Source organism: Onychostoma macrolepis, chromosome 10 (assembly GCF_012432095.1).
Source record: "Onychostoma macrolepis isolate SWU-2019 chromosome 10, ASM1243209v1, whole genome shotgun sequence".
Lineage (NCBI taxonomy): Eukaryota > Metazoa > Chordata > Actinopteri > Cypriniformes > Cyprinidae > Onychostoma > Onychostoma macrolepis.
This window is the reverse complement of record NC_081164.1, coordinates 17,633,894-17,658,853: the sequence shown is the minus strand read 5'-3', so window position 1 is coordinate 17,658,853 and position 24,960 is coordinate 17,633,894. Positions and strand designations below refer to the sequence as shown.

At 37.0% G+C, this 24,960-nt stretch overlaps 1 protein-coding gene across 12 annotated transcripts in view; it reads right to left on the bottom strand.

The window, feature by feature from the left end:
• Positions 1-612: 612 nt before the first annotated feature.
• nbeaa (neurobeachin a) overlaps positions 613-24,960 on the bottom strand; it is a 121,618-nt gene continuing 97,270 nt past the window's right edge. For 4 of the 12 annotated variants that reach the window (XM_058789076.1, XM_058789081.1, XM_058789078.1 and 1 more), the window contains 33 exons: positions 24,325-24,449; positions 23,976-24,083; positions 23,721-23,889; positions 22,549-23,017; positions 19,682-19,836; positions 19,288-19,414; positions 18,661-18,780; positions 16,934-17,067; positions 15,369-15,430; positions 13,643-13,707; positions 13,302-13,410; positions 13,032-13,198; positions 12,812-12,936; positions 12,033-12,179; positions 11,779-11,811; positions 10,949-11,085; positions 10,624-10,741; positions 10,437-10,539; positions 10,155-10,270; positions 8,457-8,569; positions 7,869-8,009; positions 7,645-7,764; positions 7,417-7,569; positions 7,008-7,175; positions 5,955-6,044; positions 5,189-5,381; positions 5,005-5,076; positions 4,391-4,546; positions 4,095-4,265; positions 3,446-3,547; positions 3,022-3,218; positions 2,782-2,933; positions 613-2,472 (listed from right to left, as the gene is read on the bottom strand). In XM_058789076.1, the coding sequence (XP_058645059.1) occupies positions 2,382-2,472; positions 2,782-2,933; positions 3,022-3,218; positions 3,446-3,547; positions 4,095-4,265; positions 4,391-4,546; positions 5,005-5,076; positions 5,189-5,381; positions 5,955-6,044; positions 7,008-7,175; positions 7,417-7,569; positions 7,645-7,764; positions 7,869-8,009; positions 8,457-8,569; positions 10,155-10,270; positions 10,437-10,539; positions 10,624-10,741; positions 10,949-11,085; positions 11,779-11,811; positions 12,033-12,179; positions 12,812-12,936; positions 13,032-13,198; positions 13,302-13,410; positions 13,643-13,707; positions 15,369-15,430; positions 16,934-17,067; positions 18,661-18,780; positions 19,288-19,414; positions 19,682-19,836; positions 22,549-23,017; positions 23,721-23,889; positions 23,976-24,083; positions 24,325-24,449 (4,508 nt within the window). In that variant the 3' untranslated portion in view covers positions 613-2,381. The remainder of the gene's footprint in view (positions 2,473-2,781; positions 2,934-3,021; positions 3,219-3,445; positions 3,548-4,094; positions 4,266-4,390; positions 4,547-5,004; positions 5,077-5,188; positions 5,382-5,954; positions 6,045-7,007; positions 7,176-7,416; positions 7,570-7,644; positions 7,765-7,868; positions 8,010-8,456; positions 8,570-10,154; positions 10,271-10,436; positions 10,540-10,623; positions 10,742-10,948; positions 11,086-11,778; positions 11,812-12,032; positions 12,180-12,811; positions 12,937-13,031; positions 13,199-13,301; positions 13,411-13,642; positions 13,708-15,368; positions 15,431-16,933; positions 17,068-18,660; positions 18,781-19,287; positions 19,415-19,681; positions 19,837-22,548; positions 23,018-23,720; positions 23,890-23,975; positions 24,084-24,324; positions 24,450-24,960) is intronic. The other 8 variants (XM_058789086.1, XM_058789087.1, XM_058789077.1 and 5 more) reach the window with 7 other exon arrangements.

Here is a 24,960-nt window from a genome sequence, read left to right as displayed (position 1 = left end):
TAAAAATACACAACTGTGCCAAAATTTATGCAGCTGCCAATAACACAGGCAAAATGATCAAAAAAAACAAAACAACACTGAAAAGGACAAAAATGTCCAAAAGGTTGCACAAGGGTTAATATGAAACGTAGTGCAGTAAAAAGTACAATATAATGCTTTGGAATGTTGTGAAGTAAAGTTTTCTAAAGAAAAACACTCTGATAAAGAACAGACATTTGAAAAGTACTTTTTACTAGCCTACTGCCTGCCTCTGTTCCCCATTCAAAGAGATAGCACTTGCATGTCCGAGAGGCGTTTCAAAGATGGCCGCCGAGTGACAGACTTTGATCGAAACAGCATGCTTAAAAGCTTCCAAGCTTAGCATTTTTTGCCACGCTGAACAATTACTGTATTTGCATTATTGTAAGGTTAGATTTAGGGTTTAAATAGGTGTAGACGTTAATAAAACACAATCTAACATTATTGCTCTTTTATGGCGAGATGCTTCACTTCCAGCCGTAGCTGTATCCCTCCCATTAAAAAGGTAACCGACCTCATTCCATTCAGGACATTCAGTATTTAAAGACATTCAGATCTAGTTGTTTAAAGAAAAACACACCAGTACTTCAAAAAGATGTTTTGGTTTGTTTTATTGTAAATACGACAAAAAGGAAACAATTTTATTTTACAGTTATTGATCTATATATTGGCATGAATTAATATTTAAACATTTTAAGAGACACCTGTGAGATTCTGGCTTATTCAAGTTGCAGCAAATGCATGAAACAGCAGGTGGGGACTGAATTTAAAAATTACATCTGAATCTAAATAAATCATCCATTATTTACTTCCTGCCCAAAACTATTCCTCTCCTCTCCACAAACGATGCAGACATATAAAATAAATTAAAATAATATGCAATCATCATGATCAGATACACCTTGCAAAATAAATGAACAAAAGATATTTAGCAAATGTACAAATCAAATCAAATATACAGTACTGACCACTCACCTACTCAAGAGACAGACCTGCACGTTATGTATGCGCCGCTGTCTCATGTATAATTCACATCCAATGGCCAATGAAAAGGCAGATCAACAAATTATTTGCATAATTTATTCATGTTTTCATTTCTGAACTCAGTCTTAGCTTCCAGCTGACTAGTAATTACACGACGACGATATTTCAGTATCAGTGTTGTTGATTGAAAAATATCCTTCTCAATCTTTTCTCTCACACTTTTTAAAGAGGGGGATGAAAAAATGTCTCAGTATTCGTGTATGCGGATTTCAAACATCTCAATCCACGTATTAAACCGCGTTTCTGCAGTCATTCTCGGCTACAAGGATATTGCTTACTGTGGCTGTGGTTGTACAACGTAATCATCACATATGATTATAATATTAATTATTTAAATACAACAAACATCAATGCACAAATTATACAATGGAGAATGGCCCTAAAATGTGGTAGAAGACCAAAGAAAAAGAAATCCTTATACGCTGATAAATTATGGGTTGTTACCGGTGCAATGTGTCTGATACAAAAACGTCAACATTAATAATTGTTCCTTTTTTCATAAATAATGAAACGTGTGAGTGAGGGAGGGTTTCTTTTTCTCTTTTTTTGTTGCTTTTTTCTCCTCTTTATTCTTTTTTTTATGGCCCGCTTACATGCCTGGCTTTCCTAACCATCACAATATTTACATATATGACAAAACAATTACCAAATATACAAAGAGGAAAGAGAAGCTTGTTTCCTGTCTGAGCAGTTCACTTCCTCCCTGTGAATCGGCAGGCCTTCATCTATAATCATCCAAATCATCATCATTTCGTTGGAACTACACAATATCTTACAGCAAGTCATTAATAAATTAAAGGATTATGGGATCTTCCGTAATGGAGAGCGAGCGGGAAGTATGATTTTTATCCCCTTGTAGTGAAGAACTGCACCGTTTCAGTTTGTATTTACAAAGACTAAGTTCACCGCTGCGTCTTAATCCCACCCCAGACCCATTCCCTCCCTCCATCCCGCTCTCATCCCTCCCAAAATATCAGTTTGTTGGTGGTTTCGCTCTAAGCCTCTTCTGCTGGGAACTGCGGTACAGTCCATCCAGGCCTGCTGTCGTCCTGGCTTCGATCTTGTACGATGATCTTCGCAGACAAAAGGACATTAGGCAACTCATCATAGTATGTGGGGAGTGAAGGACAACCCTAAAGGTCTAAGTAACGTTAGCGATATGTCTTGTGTTTTCATCCGGGTTTAACTCCACCCTGAACTTAGAGGGACACCATCATCTGTCAAGCAGGAAATGAACTCCACCTTTCTCACTGCTTCAACTGCGGGCCCTAAACAAGGTCCCTCTCTCTCCTCCTGTCTCTGTCTCTCTTTGTTCTGTCTCAGTATCTGTTCTGATGTTCGTAGTGCCATCGATTGAAATCAATGTTAAACGCCACAATGCTGCCTGACGCCATCCCAGTGATCAAAGTCCTGCAAATATATAGAAAAAGTAATAAATTAATAAGAAAAATGTCCATAATATAAATGTTTACATAGTACTATGTCATGTAAAAAATAAATAATTTTTTTATAATTAAAAGCTCTAAATTATGTTAAAACGACTGGCCTAATGCCCGTGTGTGTGTGTATGTGTATGTGTATATATATATATATATACACATACATATACACACACACACACACACACACACACACATATAATAACAACAATAAAAGCATTGTTAAAATGATATGTTCAATGTATATGTATATTATTATTTTTAGGTCAGGTGTGCTCACCTCTGGTCATGGGATAAGTCCATAGCCCTGATGCCTGCATCACAGCCAGGGTAAATATACAGCTGCTTAAAATCACAGGCCTGCCAGACTTCAACAACACCGTTATCACCTCCTGTTACCAAGTTCTGACCGTCGCTGCTCAACAGAATGGCCTGGGGGAAAACAAAAGCAGATTAAATACAGAGATTGTTTGGATTAATGTGTATTTGTTTCTGTTCCAACATATATGTCTCCTCTTACACGTGTGGAGTCATTTATCTCCATCTGTGCCAGGAGTTTGCCATTAATGCTGAAGTTGCAGAAGTGTCCTCTCTCATAGTAGATGATACAGTGGCCCTCACTGGACACAGAGATCAGACGAGGCCGGAGACAGTTCTCAGGGCCCTCTAGGGCCCGCAGTAAATCTCCTGTGATGGTGTGCACCAAACATGGCCCCTCTGTAAAACAAGACAACAGCAAGAACCTCTCAATTCTGTCATTACACAGTAAGCAGAGACATAAAAAAAAAATGGAGAAATAAGGAAATAATAACAATCACAATTAAAAACATATTTAATTCCTTACCTGTAATGGGTTTATATAAGCTCTCATAGAAACCAATACTAGTATGAAAAGAGTTCATTTCTGATATGCTAATATTCAGATTGCTTCCTCTTAGACTGACCTTTGGCCCCACTGATGACAAGTCCCAGTTCAGCACACACTGACACACACACCACCTCATGGTCATGGCCTGTCAGAACCGCTCTCGGTGCTGGATAATCACCTACAATACAACAGAAGGTCAGCTTCTGGAATCCTAAAAATCTTATTTTTTTGCCACAGAACTAGAAGTCATTACCACACAAAAGGAAAAATGTTACTGAAAAATCAGTAAGATTTTATTTTTAGGAAATTAATTCTGCAAGGACACAATTAATTAATCTGAGTGACAGCAAAAAGATTTCTATTTTAGAGAAAATGTTCTATTCCTCTAAGAATCAGTTTCCACAAAGAATATAAAATAGTACTGATTTCAATATTGATAATAATCAGAAATGTTTCTTAAGCACCAAATCAGCATATTGAATGATTTCTGAAGGATCATGTGACACTAAAGACTGGAGTAATGGCTGCTGAAAATTTTGCTTTGCATCACAGGAAAAAAAAATTACATTTAATACATTAAAATAAAAACAGCTATTTTGAATTCTAATAATATTTCACAATATTACTGTTTTACAGTGTTTTGGATTAAATGTATGTAGCCTTGTCGAGCATGGAGTTATGTAAATGAAAGCAATACTCGAATGAACTAGGTCATTTGTTCTCACTGTTGTTGGGATTGTCTCCGATGATGTGGTGTCGTCCGCTCCAGTACCACAGCAGAAGGGTTGCATCTCGTGAGCCAGAGACAATGTAGCAATCACCTCCAATGTAGGACTCGGATCGCGCAAGACAGGTCACCACATCCCAGTGACCAAACACGATCTGAGTGAGTTTCCCTGAATGAAGAGTGAGCAGATGAGCATATGTGCACATAGACATTTTGTTTGTAGTAAAGAGAGAAAGTCTTTTATATGTACAAGTTGGCATACAAATGGCATAAAATCACAAAGGACACAAGCACCTGTCTCAGTGGAGTAAACACGGAAACTCTTGTCCCAGAAACCACATGCCAGGATGTAGCGGTTGTCGGCTGTTACCACAAAGCAGTGCGTGTTGATCTGAATGCTTTGATCCACCAAATCTGTGATCTGCCTTTTACTAATGCCAGAGTTATTGGCTGGGAAAGAAAACACAGACCAGGTGTGAATATTGGAAAAATATCCAGTTTCAGTCTGAAGATACAACCAAGTTTCACCAGACTTTTAAAAGGACAGTCCACACAAAAATTAATATTCTCTCATAATTTACTCACCCTCATGTCGTTCCAAACCTGTGTGCATTTCTTACTTCTGCAGAACATAGAAGAAGATATTTTGAAGAAAGTTGGTAACCAAACAGTTTCGGTTCCCACTGACTTTCATTTAATGGAGGAAAAAATACATTTGGTTACCTACATTCTTCAAAATATCTTCTTTTGTGTTCAACAGAGGAAAGATATACAGGTTTGGACATGAATGGGAATAAATTGTGTCAGAATTCACATTTTTGGGTGAACTATGCCTTTAACTGAAGGGATTTCAGCCTTAGTGACAAGTTACTGGCTGAACACATGGTCACATGATCCGAGGAACTCACCAATCAGAGAGTCCATCTCAATAGGAAGGTGATGAGACTGTTCTAATGAGTATCCTGGAGCACCTCTGAGACCTAAACAAAACATATTGCTAATATTGTAAATAAACATTAAAAAAAGGTGGTTTGAAAACCTCTGATTTCTTCAACTGTTATGTCTAAGAAAGTTGCAAATGGAAGTGCTCACCGACTGTGTTGTGCCAGCGGTTGACGGCGAACAGCCGGCTGCATGTGACCGTGACCGCAGCGGGAATGCTGAGGTGAGGCAGCGTATTGGCCGCCACGTGCGTGACAGGAGAGTTGGAGGGGAATTTTAGCACCATGATTACATCTTGCTGCATTTGGTCCTTGAACATCAGAGGACTCTGAGGAAGGAAACACTAATGAGCAGAAGAGAGAAAGAGGAGGAGGAAGAGGAAAGGAAGGAAGAAGAGGAACAATTGGGAAGAAAAAGGAGAAAGGAATTAGGAAGGTAAATTACAACGGAGCAAACAAGGTGAAAACCACAGGGTGGGATTCTGGGTAAGGATATAGTTTAGGATCAGTTTTGGGTTGGTTTGGACTGTCAGGAGGGGGTAGGCTGGGTGATGTGTGTAACATCCAACTCTACACAGTCTTCTAGGTGTAAATCAGTGTCCGAACCAGCTAAATATAAATTTTATGTACAACCGGACTGTCATTTTGTCGCTTTGTGGCACCACGTTGCATTTATGGTACAGACAAATTAACAAAATTTGGTCCATCACAACTAGCTGGAATTCTGAGCTACATAAAATGAAAGTAATAAAGACAAATCATGATAAAAGATGTAATAAATCAAATAACAAGAGACAATATTGATCTATTTAAAAGAGATATAATATAGATAACTGATAAAAAAAAAAGTAATATAGATCACAATAAATAGAGGTGTCTTGAAAAGACATAATACAAGAGATATAACAAAGTCTCACCAGGTGCATGGCAGAGCTGCGTGGGGGGTGAGGCTCTATTAGCAGCTGTGATGGAGCCTGTCCAAATGACTGAATCTGAGCCTCCATAGACTAAAAAGATGACAAAGAGACAAAACAAGCTGTTACAACTTTAGCTGACAGACCCCTGAGCTGTCTCACATCTGACAGACATTTACAGACATGGACAAGCTGAACACTGCTGTCAACATACGGCGCTTAGAAATGAAATAAACATATTCACTCATTTTGGACAGAGGAGAGAAAGATACTGACAGGAAACATCATTAAAGACTAACGCTTATCATATTTACTGATAAATAAAAACAGCACTGCACTGTTGTGTGTTAAACAGGAAACAATGGTGTTCAATATTTTAATTATAATAATATCATACTTTAAATTGTTTTTAATTGTTTAATAAATTATTAAACCTTTTGAGATGTTAAAAAATTGGATTAACTATCAAGACATTAAGTGTTTTGTCAATAATACTTACTGCCAATAATAATTAATCCTAATCATTGACATCAAGCATTTTAATATTACCATTATTTATTAAAAACATTAAATGTTTTGTTGTCTTATTTAATAATTAAAGAGTTTTTGAGATGTTACGAAAATGCTTCATTTTAATATTTAATTAGTTTAAGATTATTATATTGACATTAAGCATTTAGAGATTATTGTTTACATTATGCGTTTTGAGATTAATTGTTATTATTGCAATGTTGAACATGTAATAATGTTATTAATAACTTTGAATATATATATATATATATATTTTTTTTTTTTTTGTCTTCATTATTTGGTTTTATTTTTACTAAAATAACTAAGCATTTTATTCTGCATATTTTATTGAGACATGTAAAAATGTCAATAAAAAAATGTATTGGAAAAAAAAAATCAGTATCATAAAAAAACAACATTGGTCAATGTCTAATAGAAACCCACCAAAAACACAACTTAACGTGATTCACACAAGCAGGCAAAGTTCCTAGATTGACATCCTCTGCTGAATCGATACTCACTGACCTCTCTGGTGAGGGGTCTTACCTCTCTGAGCTGGGGGTCGGTGATGGTGTCCAAGTTCACTGATCCCTCGTAAGACAGGTAATGGAAAACATTGAGAGCCCTAATGGCCTCCGGTCCTCTCTGTTTGTAGCCAAAGATGAGATCGATCCACTGGTGCAACTGACAAGACACAAATTCACTCTCCAGCGCCTGAGACAGGAAGAAGACAACAGGGTTAACACGAGGACCAATCAGGACTTCAAAAAGAAATTACTAGCCTTGTAAAGGCTGTGTGAGGTTCAAAGTTTATTTCTTTTTTTTACGAACTAGAGCTGCTTTTGATTCTGGAAACACTGGCTGAATTGGACTATTAATCCTAATGGCAGCTGAAATTGCGCACTAATGTGGACCGAACAAAGGTGCTTAGACACACAATCTTTCCATCCCTCACCATCCTGTTGATGCGAACAAAGTCCTCTGGTTTTTTGGCCCAGACTGGTAGTTCCACATCACACACGGCTGTCCTGTCCTCTCTCACCCCCAGGTCATATCCGCTGCTGTTCACGAACATCTCAGGGAGGTAGTAGAACTCAGGGATCAACTCCTGTTATACAAACAACACGTTGACAAACATGTCGACGAGTTACAGAATCGTTTTACCTCACAAAATTTAGCTCACCCTAACATCTGATGTATCCCTCTGGCAACTCCGCCAAGAGCGTGCAATGCCAGAAAACGTCCGATCGGGATGGTCGAACTTGTCGTTATTACAATTCAAGAAAAATGTGGTGAAGGGTTCCTGTGGGATGAAGGAAGTGGCACACAATTTCAGATTAAACAACTTTCAAAAGAGCTTTTCTTTTCTAAGTTCTGAGAGATAATACAATATAAATGAAGACTCACTATCCTGACGAGCCAGAAGAGAGTGGATGCCGCAGTTGAGTACAGTGATGCGTAATGATGGGGCGGAGTTCCATCATCTTCCCACGTCTCATAGCGTTCGGCATAGAACACGGCTCGCTTTGGATTCAGGGCTCCGATTGGCTATATTATCAAACAGGAAGGAGAAAAAGGGATTCTGGATATTATACTAACCAAATTAATAAAATACATATTCAAAAGTTTGGGGTCAGTAAGAAATTATTACTTTTATTCAGCAAACACACATTAAATTGATCAAGAGTAACAATAAAGTCATTTACAGTGTACATATGTACATATAACATATTACATTACATTTGAATTTACATTTATTCATTTTGCAGACGCTTCTATCCAAAACGACTTACAATTGGGGAATACGATTAAGCAATTCATCTTAAAGAGGCAAATAGATAGGAAGTGATCATAATACCAAGTTTCAAGCATTGTTCAAATAAGTACAAGCTAGACTTGAAAGATTAAAGAAAAGAGGGGGAAAAAAATAAAAGGTCAGTTTTTTTTTAAATCCAGGATGATTTGTGTAGCTCTAGACTTCCAGGATTGGCATACCTTTGAGAGATCCCGGAAATTCCCAGGCAAGGTAAGATCCAGGTCCTCTGACTCATAGTTAGTCAGCACCCAAGGGAAGACAGGATACTGGTTCAGATCATTATAGGTCCTCCCTGCAAACAAATATCAACAGACAATGTTGTGTGAGCACGTAACTTACATCCCAATGTGATTCATTATATCGCTTGTAGTCAGAGGCGGACAAAGTACACAACTTCCTTACTTGAGTGAAAGTACGGATACTACTGGTCAAATACTACTCCACTACAAGTGAAAGTTGTAAAGTCATATTTTTACTTAAGTAAAAGTATGGAAGTACATGTTTTTAAAAGTACTTAAGTATCAAAAGTAAAAAGTAAATGCATTGTTTTACTGTCGCATTGTTGTATACTTACAATACCTTATGCCACTAATGCAACCTACTGAATACACTGATTAACTTGTATTATCTTTGGAATTAAGAGCTTTTATGTTACCAAACATATAGAAATGGAACAACTGAATGAAAAAAATCATCTTTATTTTTTTTATTTAACACTCCTACAACTACATTTAAACAAGTATTAAAGTGAGTTCAAAGTTACAAAGTTATTTTTCAAAGAGATATTGAAGTCTATGATATGGTTCATTTTAGGCAAACAAACCTTTAATCTTTTCAGAAAACTGGATCATACTCTGTCAGTATGGCCATGGGTGTGCAGGTTGCGCCAAAGAACCGTCTTTTTGAATTTTGCCATCAACTGATTAGTGTTCATAAAATGCTCAGAAATCAGTGAACTTGACAACATGTGGCTACGGTTGGGTATTGTTTGAATTTTATCCATTCAGATTCTGATTCTGCTTATTGATTTCAATTCTTATTGATTCCCAGTTTAGATTCTAAAGTTTTCATTTAGCCTACTTTTTGATCATTTGTTTGCAAAAATAGATACATACATACATAGATACATATAATAGATTTATATGCTTCCCTGACCAGTTTTAAGCAGCAATTTACCTGTAAGTTTATATATATATATCTATATCTATATATATGTATATGTATATGTATGTGTGGTAAATTTGTGGTTACTGAAGTTTTACTACAAATAGCATATGGTTACTATAGTGAGATAATAGTAAATTTGTGGATACTGTGATTTTAATGCAAATACCATAGTTATGGTTACTATAGTAAAAACATGGTTAATTTTCCAAAGGGCTTTAATGAGTTAACACATGCCTTTTTAGAGCGCTTTTAGTTTACGTTTACATTAGTTTAGTGGGGAACATCCCAAGGTTGCCAGATTTGTGTAAAATCAGCCAAATGTCCATTTAAAGCTAGGCAGAAAACTGCAGGCTTATAAATACTGTAACACTTGGCAACACAGGAAGGTCCTGGCAGATCACAGGCCGGATTTTCGCAGAAAAAAAGGGGTTCAGTGAATCTGAAAATGCACACACTGTAAAAACTGCTACATATAACGACTTTCTACTTGGGGACCTTGATATAAATGTAGTTGAGTAAAAAGTACGATATTTGTCTTTCAAATGTAGTGAAGTTAAAGTCGCAAGTTTCCAGAAAAAATAATACTCAAGTAAAGTACAGATACGCAAAAAGTGTACTTAAGTACAGTACTCAAGTAAATTTACTTTGTTACTGTCCACCTCTGCTTGTAGTGATAAAACTATTAGTTGCAATCATAGGAATCATCTTACCTGCAATCGTGTTGAGGAACATGAGGTACTCAAAATTTGAAATCTCCCTCCGCTGCCATCTCTGAGTCATATTAGATGACTTAAAGAGCTGTCTTGGTGTTGCCAGAGAGATCCGTCTATGAAAAGAACAGCACAATAACAAGACAATCAATTAGCTTTGGCAAATAACACATTTACTGTTAATTAGCAGTTAAATGTTTAGTCACATAAGAACCGCTCCTAAACTGATCTCACATCACAGAATCAGTTTCGATATTAAAAAACCTACACCAACGTCCTTACCTAGCCTGAGGAAGGCCATAGCTGGTGCCAACGCCGACCCGAGGTAAACTGTACACTACCTTCTTTACTGTGGCCTGATCAGGGAAGTTGAACATGACCGATGCTGTAGAGATAATGAAATGGTGCCATTAAAAACCTTGAACTAAACATCAGTTTGACGTTGTTGTTAAGCATATTGGCATCTTACTCCTGTTGGCCATGAAGACCTCTAATCCAGTGTTTTGGAGCAGGTAGCGTCTGGAAAAAACTGCTCTGATCTCACTGAACATCCATTTCCCATGCAGACCCTCAGTATATGCCAACACCTGACAAACACAAAAGCAAAGTGTTTAAATACGATCAGAGGAACAGTGGTTAGCAAAGAAGACAGCATGATGAAGTCAGCAATACCAACGCATGATCCTGTAATTCTGACTGGATGATATTCTCGTTAACTCATTAAAATCTACAGTAATTCTGTGTGAAATAAAAGATGTAAAAAAGGCTATACTGTAACTCATTATTCAAAGTACCTTTGAATCAATCTTTTTGAAAGTTGGATCATCCTCATCCACCTCGAAATAGATCTCGGTTGTGGTGATCGACAACGTGCCTCTAGCAATGATCACAGGAGCAACGAGCTGGGCCGGTGTGCTCAAAACCACCGGACCTGAAAGAAACCATGCCACAGAATGAGAAACTTAACATTTTAAAATCCTGAGTCCTGGATTAGTCAAGTGATTATAGTTAGATTTTCCAATAACTTGGGATTTCAAGACCAGTTCTACAGAATTAAATAATCTTTTTGAAAATGTAATATTTAATACATCTAAAATCTACAACGTCTGGTTCTAAAAAGCATCTTTCACCGTTACCAATCCTTAAAAATTAAAGTGGTTTTAGTGGTTCCATCAGCTGATTGCTGTTATTTTACCGAGGCTCAGTGATTTATCACAAAGCATTTATAGCTCATGTTTTTGAAAACTGAAAGCATGTTCAAATAATCAAAGACATCAGATTTCAAACCACAAAGAGATGACTAAGAAAGTATTTTGGAAAAAAAACTCAAATCTGAGGAAATAACAAGCTAATTAGTTTAATTAAATAATGATTAAATAGCCACAGTATGTTAAATACAGTCAGCGACTCATTAGGATAATGAATAAGTGGCTACTTTGATAAGCGTTAATTAGTTATTTAGTGATTCAGACATTCAATGTCAAAATCAGATGTAGCACTTAAGCTCATAATCACACTCTTATGCGGATTCAGCTGAGATTTGCATCAAAAGGCAGAAGGGCTGGATCTTGTTCTGGGCTAAAACATTAATTAGCATACTCGTTGACTGAAGGACCAAACTTGCCTCTTGAGATAAATACCCTCGGACGAAAAGCCACTGGGAATAAAGTACAGTTGCATACATTAGCACATGCATCAACAACACATCAAAGAATCACCACACTAATGGTTCCAATATAAGCAGCTAGAGTGGCGCTGTTGGTGCAGCCTGGCATTTAAGACTAATTTGTTTAATAGTGCCATGGCACCCTTACAATGGGATTTGAGGAGGCTGCTTGTAAATAACAGCCTCCTGAGTGCAGCAGAAACGCTGAATACCTGCAAGGTTGTCGATCTCTTTCTCCTGCAGCAGACTGACGGCGTCATCATCTCCTTCCAGCATCAGCTCCGTCTCAGTGTTCTGATTGACCACCGAATGACTACGGAACGACTTCTTTGACTTCACGCCCTCTTCTTCCTCAGGGCCTGCCCATACAAAAAATATATATATATATTTACAATCATTACTCTAAACAATCCATGCAAAAAATCAAATAAAAGAAAGAAAATAAAAAAATTACAATAAAATAAATGTATGGAAGCCCGTTTCCATCACTGAATAAAAAATAAAAACTTTTTCATCTCACAATTCTGACTTTTTTCTCATAATTGCATGATACAAACTCGCAATTCTGACTTTCTCACAATTGCGACAATTCTGACTTTTTTTCTCAATTTGTTTTTCGCAATTGAGAGTTATAAAGTCAGAATTGCGAGTTTTTATCTCGCAATTGTGACTTTATAAATCGTAATTGTGACTTTATAACTCGCAATTTTGAGTTTATATCTCACAATTCTGTGAAAAAGTAACCGCAATAACTTTTTTTTTTTATTCAGTGGCAGAAACTGGTTTCCATATAAATGAATAAATAAATATAATAAAAATAAATAATATATATATACACTTTAATTTTGTATTTATTTATTCCCTGACAAAAATAATGTTGTGTATTTGGATATGTATAATGTATGGACACACATCACTTTAATATAATGTCTCTGAGACATATTTGGGCACTGTAAATTAGACTGAGGTGTACGGATGTGTTGTGGCTGACCGTATTCCTCTAGAGATTTGAGAGCCACATCCGAGTGGGTGGAGCCAAAGGCATTGCGTACAAATCTCCGCCTCCTGCGCAAGTCATCCTCCCAGTAGTCCAAACGCCAGAAATCATGCAGCTGACTGAGGTGGGAAATATATAGAGAGATGATGAATGGCCAGAAAACAAGAAACAGAATTCCAGCAGCAAAGGTTAACAATAAACTGAGTTTGTCAACCTCTGTGACATGGTTCCCCATGCTCCATGCTTATTGGTTAAAATGTTGAGGATCTTCTGTTTCAGCTGGTTTGCGGTTACGTGATCTCTGTGCTTGGCAGCACTGATGAGGTGATCACACATCTTTTCCTCTTCTCTCCTGTCTGCAGCGTACTGGGCACAGTTGGACTATGAAAAGAAAGCAAAGGAAATGATTTTCACATCATACCTTACTTATGATAAGTATTAAACTGTGAACCCATGACACAGTGATCCACACTGGCTGACTGACCTCAAACTCAGCATGTTTGTGCACATCTTCTGCTCTCTGCCTGTTGAGGATGAACTCAGCCTCATTGGCGACACGGACAATGTGATCCTTCATGGCGTGACACAGAAGCCTGAGCATAGCAAAATATGTAAATGACATAAACAGTTTGCATTATAACGGAGTCGACCTGAAATAATTACTTTTATTTTTGCATAATGAGAATCTCCTTTCTATCTATTGCACCAGATCTCACAAAAACATACGGAGAGAGTGTACATCGTTTTTGGTATGAAATATGACTTTAAAAATCATAACATAAACAATGCCAGCTGATAAGGAATTTTAATGTGTACACAACGTACCTCCCCTCATTAATAAGTTCGATGAATGCAAGTCCTGCGTTCTTCTGTATAGAGTTCTGCCACTCCTGAAACCACACATAACAACCATTATGGACCTTATTGAATGTCATAATTAAAACATTTTAATGTGCCAAAGGCAAATGCATCAATGAAATGATGTATTTGCAAGGTGTAAAATGCAAAAATGTTATTGGTTTCTGCTTATTTTTATAGGGCTGTCAAACGAATAATCGCATCCAAAATAAAAGTTTGTTTAAATGACGTAAATGTGTGTATTGTGTATATTTATTATGTATATATAAATAAACACACACACACACACATATATATATATATATATATATATATATATATATATATATATATATATATATATATATAAAAATATAAAATTTTTCTTAAATATATACATGCATCTGTGTGTATTTATATATACATAATGAATATACACTGTACACACACATACAAATACAAACTTTTATTTTGGATGCGATTAATCGCGATTAATCATTTGACAGCCCTATAATAAAAACAATGTTTGAGTCTTGTTTCAGTGTGGATGATTTAGGTGCCTGATGTGGTTGCTGAAGAGACGCACTGATGATCTTTCCTGATTGGCTCTTTGCCACATAAGCGAGAGTGATTATTGAGAAAGAGAGGCAGAATGCACTTAGCATCCACTGCAGATGCTTCTAGAAGGACACATCACAGGCAGCTCCCATTACCTTCTGCTTCCTGCCAATCAATATTTAGGGTACGGTTTCGTCCCCTGAGCCACTAATGGAGGGCCTGGAGCTTCAGTAATACTATATGTGCTGATGGAGAGATGACGGGAAATAGAGGAGGGAGGGGAGAGGAAGATGAGAGGGCATCAAACACTGGATGGGCCACTGCTACACCCCCAAAGCTCCTAATCCTGACTCCAACTCTGAAGGCAGAGGAACCCTGCTGAGATGCGGTAGTCTGAAATCTTGATCATTCAGAAGAGTTCAAAGAGGTTCAGTGGGGTTCCCAGTATAAGATACTGACATACAGATGTAATTGTATGACAATTCTGCTTTGAAATGTTTGATTAGTGGTAAGAAAACGATTTTTCTCCTCATGTGGATTGAAGGCAAAGCATATTATGGAGCACATCGATGGATTTTCAATGGAGTGTCTTAAAGGTAAGTGAAAATTCTTCACCTCTAAACACTAAATGCCTTCAGACACTGTTGTTTAATCAATTCTACATACAAACTGTGAAAAACAAAAGGAATACTTTCAGAATGTGAATACGTGACGTTTAGTGGCATTATTGGAAGCAAAAAGCACATTACTGAAGCTCTCAAACAGTTGAGTGTAGTGGTAGCAAAGCTCTTGGGTTTGATTCCCTCAGAATGAACAAACTGATCAAATGTGAATGTATTTTGCTTTGGAAGTTCAGAAGTATGCGGTGATACTTCGATACCCACACTGGCTTCAGCGTAATGTAGGGTGGGTCTGAAATCGGATCCTGTTTAGGTCAAGCACAAAGCTTCAAAAGAAGCTCAAAAGATTGATGAAATGTTGCCACACTGCAGCACTGTGACCTTTTCCAAGTGCAGTTTCAATGCAGTTTATGAAAGCTGAAATATGAATGTAACTTGTGCGGTGATCGAAAATAGCGAAGCTTATCGAATTACGAAATAAAGTCAAAGTGAATTATTCCAAATAAATTATTAGAGAATAAAGAGAGAAATCTCACCTGTGAGCACAAGAGCATCACAAGCTCCACAACCGATGTGCTGGACTTCATACAAACTAAGCCTGTGGCAGTGCATTGACAGAAAACAGATTTTAGCATGTGCATGTCTAAAAGATGAATATAAACCTCAGTGGGTTCCAAAAGACTGACAACACTGTTGAAAATGTTCAGAATCTTAAATATGAACTTTCCTTGGTTTTAATTTTCTAAGTTTAGTGCATTTCCAGGTTTAAATTGCTTTTGAAATCCCAGATATTCAGTGTAAACTTTTGGACCCCACTGTAACGTGTGTGTAACATAAAATGACCTAATGTAATTGGCTCAAAAATTTAAAAAGTGATGCATCTATTTTCTAATGTACACACAGTTCTGCTTTATTTTAAACAACAAAAACAGACAAACATTAAACTGTGAGGAAGGTCAAGACAAGGTGAGAGCACAGACATTAAAGCCTGACAGGACAACAGGGAGGGAGGGAGGGAGGAGAGGATTCAATAAAGGGGGTGGAGAAGAGAGGAAGGAAATATAAGGAGACAAAAGACAGTGGTGGAACAAGAAGCAAAAGTGATTCACTCTAGATCTGGATCTTCAGATTTAGGTTTCCTTTGATTTCTGAAGAAATGAAGAGAGAATGTCCTCTCAGGACTCAACAATAAAGATTGTCTGATAGGCCGGGCCCAGTGTGAGCAAGTTTTGGGCCAGTTGATGGAACTGTCACTTTCCATTCCAGCTATTATTGCAAATTAAAAAATTAATTGTTTGTATGTGTTTATTTGTTTCATACTGTTTTTTTCTCTTTCTGGTAAAGAAAAAGTTTCATAAAATATATTTTGTCTGACACAAAAATGTATACACAAATTTAAATACAAAACTAAAAATGTATTTTTATGCAAATAAATTTAATTTAACTAGAAACAATTACAAAATGTCTTGCACACCACTGTAATAGCTTTTTTAAATATATTATTACTATTTATTTATTACTGACTATCTGCCATGTCATTATGATTTTGTGGAACTATGGGCCGAGAGGCCATATATTCCTGAAATAATTTTGAAACAATTTATTTTAATTCAAAAATGCATTTGTTTTTGTTGTGAAGCTAGTGAAAATATTAATTCTGAAAAATACATAGAAAATCCACACCACTCCACTTATTATATAACTATTACATTTAAGTTATTTATGCATATTTTAATTCAAATATGAATTTGTTTGTGTTGTGAGGCAATTATATATATATATATATATATATATATATAAAACTAGTCTTAAGGGGGTCCTTATTGTTGAGCAGTTTTTTTCTGACATCCTTAGGCATCTCTTAAATCACTTCTTCAAGGTTTAGCATGCAATTCTTCCCTCAGTTCCTTCAGGTGTAGTAAATCTACATTTTTTTGAACATCCTTTCATCCTAAGCAGTTCTGTTTTCTCATACCTGCTCTGGGTCCATGCACTCGCACAATTGTGTGTGTATGAGGCAGCCAGTGGACACACACACAGCAGACAGTGAGGGACTCCACAGAGACACCAGGTAGAGAGGAAAAGGAGCACTATACAGCACCTGTACCTTCTATGAGCAACTCCTGCCCATGACTGCCCAGCAGAGTCCGCGAAAGGAAGGGGGCGAAATCCACAAAGATCTCCCTCAGCAAGGGGGCCACTTTCTCTAAGGCTCGCTCCAATTTAGTCGTAATACTATGGGTGGAAAATGAAAGACAGATAGAGAGAAATACTTCAGTTAGCTCCAAAATACAGGAACCAGTTCAAAAATCACACTTCCTTTTAATTCCAGCTGGTTAGTATGTGACAAAGTCTATGGCGTTACTGCTGGGTTAAAGCCAACCTACAGGAATTCAACCACAGGGAGGCAGAAAGAGCAAATGCTTAACGCTTAATCACCCTGTTATATTGCACACATCACCCTTAAGTGCCAATGTGCTTAGCTACAAGCCGAGTTAACCTGCGCTAAGACTACAACTTCAGCGCCAGGGATGCAAATGACTAGGGTGAGTGTGAAAGGAAAAGAAATCAAATATAAAAGTCTGAGGACATCCAGTGTGGTGCAAACAAGGAATGACTTGATATGATTAATGATAATGTCTCTACTGAAACGGCGAGCTAGCAGGGTTGATTCTGTCAAGTTCTTGGTAAACATTACTGCTGATTAGGAGTGTGTATGCTTTTTATGGACTATCAATGTGTTTGTTAGGCATTTTGCAGCATTTCAGTAACAAACATTAGCTCAAGTCACTGAGACTAAATCCTAACCAGGTGTGATGCAAAGACTGCAAATTATAGCCAATCAAAGCATATTTGATGTCTATGCTGCATTCACATCACGTTTGTGTATTAAGGCGGCGGCTAGTAAAAACCGTTCACTTTGTTGAAGTTGTCATGTCACGTAAAAACAACCAAAATGGCAGCAGCTTCATCAGTTAAGTGCAGTTAAGTAGCAACCTGCTTGATATACCATTTTATTACAGCCATTCTTATGTGGTGCTTTTTTGTTTGGTCAGTTTATAGAAGTGTCTCTCTGCAAACAAACCCATGCACAGATTTATTTGTGTTAAACACTGCACCAAAGAAACAAATTACTTGGTCTGTGCCTGTGAAAGGCCCAAAAGTAAATTCTATTCTTGTCATCTTGTAATTACAGTAAATAAATATGATGTGAAAGCAGCATAAAAATACAGATAAGATTTCACAGGGTACCCAGAATAATGCAATGGAAATAGAAACCACTAAAACTTAAACTAAAACTATTAAAAAGCTTATTTTGTTAACTAAAATAAAGCTAAAATTACTAACACTAAAATAAAAATAAGGTGAAATAGAAATATATAGAAATATATATATACACATATAAAAACAACAACTAATAAACATGAAAAAAAAAGACAAAAAACTAAAATTAAAATAAATAAATAGAGAAAGTTAATTAAAAATATATATTAAAAAATGCTAAAATAACACTGGCACACTTAAAAATAATAATAATAATAATTGAACAAATTAAAATCAAAGAGATGTGATTTTTATGCTTAAAACATTATGGCGTCATACCTGGTTTAGACAATGTAAATAATGTGAAAAATAGACAGAATCAAATCTAGCAGAACCGTTACAAATCAAAGCAGCAGCGGTGGTGTAGCTGGCCAGCTTGAAAACTCACAACCACCAGGAAAAAGAGGCAGAAAAAGAGAGAAAACAAAAAGACAGAGAGAAAGAAGGGAAGGGAATGTTAAGCTGGTAGCACTGGGTAAGGGGGGCCAGTTCAAGCTTCCTTGCCTAAGAAACTGTCCTGCATCTCTGGGGGCTGTTTGGAATCCTGTCAGCGAACTAAAGGATTTGAGTTCAGGAGGCGTCAGCCTGGTTCGCAGTGGACACTGGTCCACTTCACAAAAGGCACTGCAATACAAATGGGCACAAACAGACAGTAATGACTGTACAGGCATTCACTGCAGCTCTTAGTCTAAAGTGTGACGTAATCCCTGTGTGTTGATCTGTGCCAAATCAAAGGATGATTGAGCCTCAAAGCTTCCGTGTCGTACATGCAAAGAGACAAAAATGAAGAAAATCAATTCTGTTGCATTCAAATTAGAACAGATGTTCCCAACCATGTTTGGCAGGAAATACACTTCAGACTATCAGTACCTCAAAGTGCATCTTTAAAAATGCACAGAGACCTCAGTATGTGTCTGTGAGGGAATCTGTGGCTACAAAGATACACATATAGGGAAGTGTAGAGAGGAGACAGATGTAAAGTGAAGAAACTAATGGATTATGGGAATCATAGGAAGAAGTAAGACTGCCAAAAAAAGAGGATGAGCACAGGAAGTGAGAATGCATGGTTTAAGGTTTTAAGCATGTGGATAACTGGATAAAGTGAGGAAGAGCATGAGTGTGTGTGTGTACCTCATGTTTTCCACTGTGTCTTCAGGCATGGGTGCAACGGTTTGCACCGCTGGGAGGTTTTTACTTGTGGCACCGTTCACGAAACTTGATGAAGAGGAGGAGGAGGAAGAGGCGGAGTCAGTGGCACCTGTGAGACATAATGGACGAGATGGATTAAGCACAAGGAAAGCTGACTATCCTAAAGAAAAAAAGGTTTGATAATAGAGCTACAAAGGATGCTTAAATGTCTAAAACGGTCACTACGGTTAGAAAAGTGTCTAAACTTATGAAAGCCCATGACAACCCTAAATGAAAAAAAATAATGTGATACGAAGGAATCAAATGCATATATAGACCAACAAAATGTATATGCTCATGGGACTGTAAGATAATGGAAATATTCAGGACGACTCGCCTGTTGTGTTGATCATGCTTTTAGGTGTTGCTGTGGCAGCAGCAAAGATATTGGGCGTACTTCCTGAAGAGGGCACTCCACCGGTGGTGGGTGTTCCTACCGTGTTCACAGCCAGGCTTCCTGGAGGAGGCTTCTTAACAGGCACCACCACGCTCCTGAGAGTGTATACACACACACACACACACACACACACACACACGCGCATATTGATTATATTCAAGAATTAATCCCTGTACACAACTTCACATCAAAATACTTTTATATAACCTAAATCAAAGACTTGTATATATACACACACACTACCATTAAAAATCTTGGGGTCGGCAAGATTTTTTAACAATGTTTTTTAAAGAAATCTTTTTATCCAAAGTGAGCTGCAGTAGATAAGAATAAGCTATTCTGTGCCAACAATCCCTCAAAACAAAAGAAAATCTTGCACACTACCAATACTTACAAAAGTATCAAAAACTATTTATTGACAATGTTTCGGTCTCATTGCAATAAATTATTGTTTTTGATACTACTGCAAGTATTGGTAGTGTGCAATGACTGACTGTCAATAAATAAAAAAATAAAAAATAATTTGAATAAAAAAATACTTGAAATATTAATATTAACAATAAACTAAATGCAAATACACTACCGTTCAAAAGTATGGTGTCACTAAAACATTTGAAATGTTTTATGCTCACCAAGGCTGCATTTATTTGATAATAAATAGAGTAAAAACAGAATTATTGTGGAATATTATTACAATTTAAAATAACAGTTTCTGTTAGATATTTTAAAATATAATTTATTCCTGTGATTTCAAATCTGAATGTTCAGCATCATTACTCCAGGCTTCAGTATGACCCGATCCTTCAGAAATCATTCTAATATGCTGATTTGGTGCTAAGGAAATATCTTTTGGAAACTATGAACAATTTTTTCAGGATTCTTTGATGAATAGAAAGTTCAAAAGAACAGCGTATTCTTTAACATATAAGTAAAATAAAAAAAAGAGTCCATCCATTTCAACCCACCCCCATGGTGAAAAAGGAGTGTGTAATAAAATATTCACCTGCCCTGATGAATTATTAACATTCAAGAAGCCTGTGAATGATTAACAGCATAACCTTATGTATAATTTATTCATCAGGTTTTCTTAATTGGGAAGAACAAAGAGGATTGATGTTCAGAGGGGCTTTAGTTTGTATTGTAGAGTATCCGTGGATCCCACACACTAAGCCAGTCAGTCTCTTGAGCCCTGAGCACACTACTGCACAGAGCCACTGGCATTTCTGCAGACGCCTGTGCAGTAATGAGGAGCTAGACACAGAGAAATGGACTGCATTAAAAATGAGGGGAAGGCCTTGTGCTTGCGTATACGTAATTAAGGTGTTCTTTACTTCATTTGTTCTCAAAAAGTCTTGACAGACCACATGTAAGTGTAACTGCATTCATTCATGAATGATTTATTGGTTCAATTGCTCTGTTCCAAAATCCACTTTAAGACAACAAAAGAGCACGCCCGAAGCAAAAGCTGCTCCAAAAGGCAGGCAGCATAAGATTCTTATATATATATATATATATATATATATATATATATATATATATATATATATATATATATATATATATATATATATATATATATATATACACACACACACACACAGGGTTCCCACACCTTGGTTAACTTCAAATTCAAGGACTTTCCAGGTCCAATAGCCTCAAATTCAAGGACTTAATGTGGGGACACATTTCAAGTGAGAGCAAAGGTTACATCACGTCACCTTGTAAGATACATTGTTACAGTTTTCATGTGTCAAACACAACTATGCAAAAAAGCAAATTATGACAGAAATCTGATATTTGTCGTATTTCTGTTTTGCATAAAATTTAATAATATTTGGTACATACTATACTGTATTCTAAAATGATCTGATATTAACTTTTGCATGAATTTTATTGAAAAGAGCTTAGGCTCATGTAACCAGAAGTTTTAAGATATATGAATATGATATAAGTTTTTCTTGCCTCATGGCTTTACATTATATTAATTCAACACTACATCCTTTGGATCTCTGGCAAGCCATTCTTTGTAATCTTCTTTGGTGAGCCAAATATCTTAAAACTTGCATTTTCCAGGCATCACGTTTCAGCCTATTTTTGCAATGTTTCACGGTGCGTCTGTGAAATGTTGTGGAACCATCTTAGTAGTTTTGTGTGCGTGTGAACGTCATGGCAACGAACAACACAAAGTACCTCACGTGGGAAACAATTAACGTAATGCATAAATGTGCAGCGTAAATCAAGCAAGCTAGTATGCACAAAGTGTTGGCGAAATAATACATTAGCGGACCGGAGGGAATAATATGGAATTTTCAAGGACCTGTATCCATGTTTGTTTATTTTCAAAAACTTTCCAGGGCCTTGAAAATTTTTAATCAGATTCACAAACTTTCAAGGATTTCAAGGATCCGTGGGAACCCTGTATATATATATTTTTTAAAAATGAAATAGAAATTACATTGACATCGATTGGTTTTTAGAGAAGCATATCATAGTTTATTAAGTTCAGTGTATTGTGAGTCTGTACTAAAAGGTTGATGTTATTAAATGTTAACTTAAGTGAAATATGTCTATATTTTAAGTATTAAATATTGAAATATAATTTTATAATTTAATATATTATATATTTAAGCTTGATATGTTCAGCTCTCTGGGTCTTGGGTTTAATACTTTTAATTATTTGAACAATTATTTGAATAATATTGCCTGTCCATAAGGTTGGTCTGAAACATAACAGCACATATACATGCAAGATAAGCATAATATATCCTGTGTTATTTTGATGTGCTAGACACGCTAGAGCTGCCCACCTGTCAAACGAGTGGAACTGCATGGGCAGCATAGCAGCAGCTTCCCTCTTCAGGGCAGGGTCGGGGTGGTACGGCTGAGGCTCGGGCCCTGCCTCCGCCCCCTCCACCGGTGCTGCCACTAAACTCTTCAGGATCTCCTTCACATTGATTCCCTTGTTGGCCTGGCTGATGCTGGAGATCGACGCAGCGGGTTTCAGAACCTCCACGCCAGGAGGCGACTCCAGCAGGGACTCGCAGGACTTCCTCACCTCGGACGACAGTGTGCACAGTAACTCGCTCATGGCATCCGGGCCTCCAGAGCTCCCACCCAATCCGCTGGAGTCTGCGCCCAGCTCAGAGCCATTGAGAGCACTGGTGACCTGCTCCTCCCCGATGCCAGAGTCAGTGTGAGGCAATGAGCCCTCCAGGGGAAGATCGTCCAGAGGGGTGGCGGCTCCACGTACACCATCCGAGAAGGAGGATGGGTTTTCTGAAATTTGCACACATAAATTAGTGGTCAAAAGTTTTGAATAATTATGTTTTTGAAATAAGTCTATTGTGTTCACCAAGCCTGCATTTATTTGACAAAAAATACAGTAAAACCAGTAATATTCTAAAATATGATTCTAATTTAAAATGTCTAATTTCTAATTTGAACTAAAAATTCAGTTTTGTCATCACAGGAATAAATTACATTTTAAAATATCAAAATAAAAAAAAACTTATTTTAAATTGCAATACTTTTCCACAATATTACTATTTTAACTTTATTATTTAACAAATAGATGCAATCTTGGTGAACATGAGAGTCAGAGATACGAGCAGAGATTCAGTCATTACAGAAGCAGTTCAGAGCTGCTTCCGTAATAGATACAGTTTGTGCAGTTTACTGCATCCTATGCCAAGCAGTTCTTTTCCACCTGAGTATTAATTCAATAGTGCACTCAGATAAAGCTTTGCAATAATGCCTTGCACACTTAAGTTGATGAAATCCTCCCTGCGGGGAGTAACTGGATGACTATATAGCAGAGATAATCAGAGACAGTTAAGAAATGTCTGAGTGGAAGGTGTCTGAGTGCATTTAAACACTTAGCATTTGTGGAGTGTTTAAATGGTATACGACTAAAGATACACATCTATTGAGTATAATCAAGGTCACACGCTCATAATGACACTGCAGATGCTAAGTTCACCTGTGCTGGTGGGTGAATTGATCTCTTGTCGGATACTTCTCCCTGATAGGCTGCTGGACCTGCCGATCTCCCGTTGTGGCTCCAGGATGTCCCGGTATTTGGACACCATAAGGACAGAGATGAAGTAGACCACAGCCAGAGCCAGGAACTGAGCCTGTTTACTGTCATCCTGTTGAACACAGAGTATGGTTAACAATCATTCTGTTCATGCTAACATACACACTTTGCTCCGGTGCAGGTAAGTGAGTGTCTCACCACGTCTCTGAAAACGACAGCTCGGAGACGATTGATGTCCACGTCCTGAAGCAGTCTGTCTGGGTCTTTGATGGGAGAAAGGTTACGCGGGACGTTCTGTATGACGGTCTGCGGTAGAGAGGATGAAAGAATCATACATTAAACCACAGGACACACACACATGGACATACACTGGTTTAATTATGTAAATAATTGCATGATAAAAGTTTTATAGTAAAAATCTATTGATGGTTGTTCTGTTTCTGTGTTTCTAATGTGCATTTGATGTGTTTTCAGAGACACTTTACTATGTGTTTGTGTGCATGTGTGTCTGTTCTCTTGTGTTTGTGCAGGTGTGTGAGTGTATAACCTTGCTGGTGGACGCTGCAGTCTGTAGGTTCTCCTGGGTCTTGCTGATTGGCAGCGAGGTTTTGCTGCCTCGGTCTCTCTGCCTCTGCCTGCATTCCAGACAGTTCCTCACTGCTACACAACATACTGAGAAGAGACAAACAGTTTTACTAGAACGTCTGGCTTGATATTCACATCACACCACACAGACACACAGTTACACTACCGTTCAAAAGTGGGTTGGTAAGATTTTTAAAAAAATAAATGAAATATGAAATAAGTCTCTTATGCTCATCAAAGCTGCATTTATTTGATCAAAAATACAATAAAACTAACTTTTCTATTTTAATATATTTTAAAATGAATCATATTAAATCATTTTAATATGAAACATTTTTGTGGAAGCGGTGATAATGTTTTTTCACAATTCTCTGATGAATAGAAAGATGTACAATGTAAAAGTCTTTCATGTTTCTTTTGATTTATTTAATGCCTCCTTCCTGAATAAAAATATAATTTTCTTTTTTATATAATATAAAAAGTCCTTTTGAACGGTAGTGTACAAACATAGTTGCGCATTATAGCTATTTCCTTGTGCAAACCCCTTTTAAAGGTGAAATGTGTATTTTATAAATGTCTAAATAGTTTCTTCTATCCC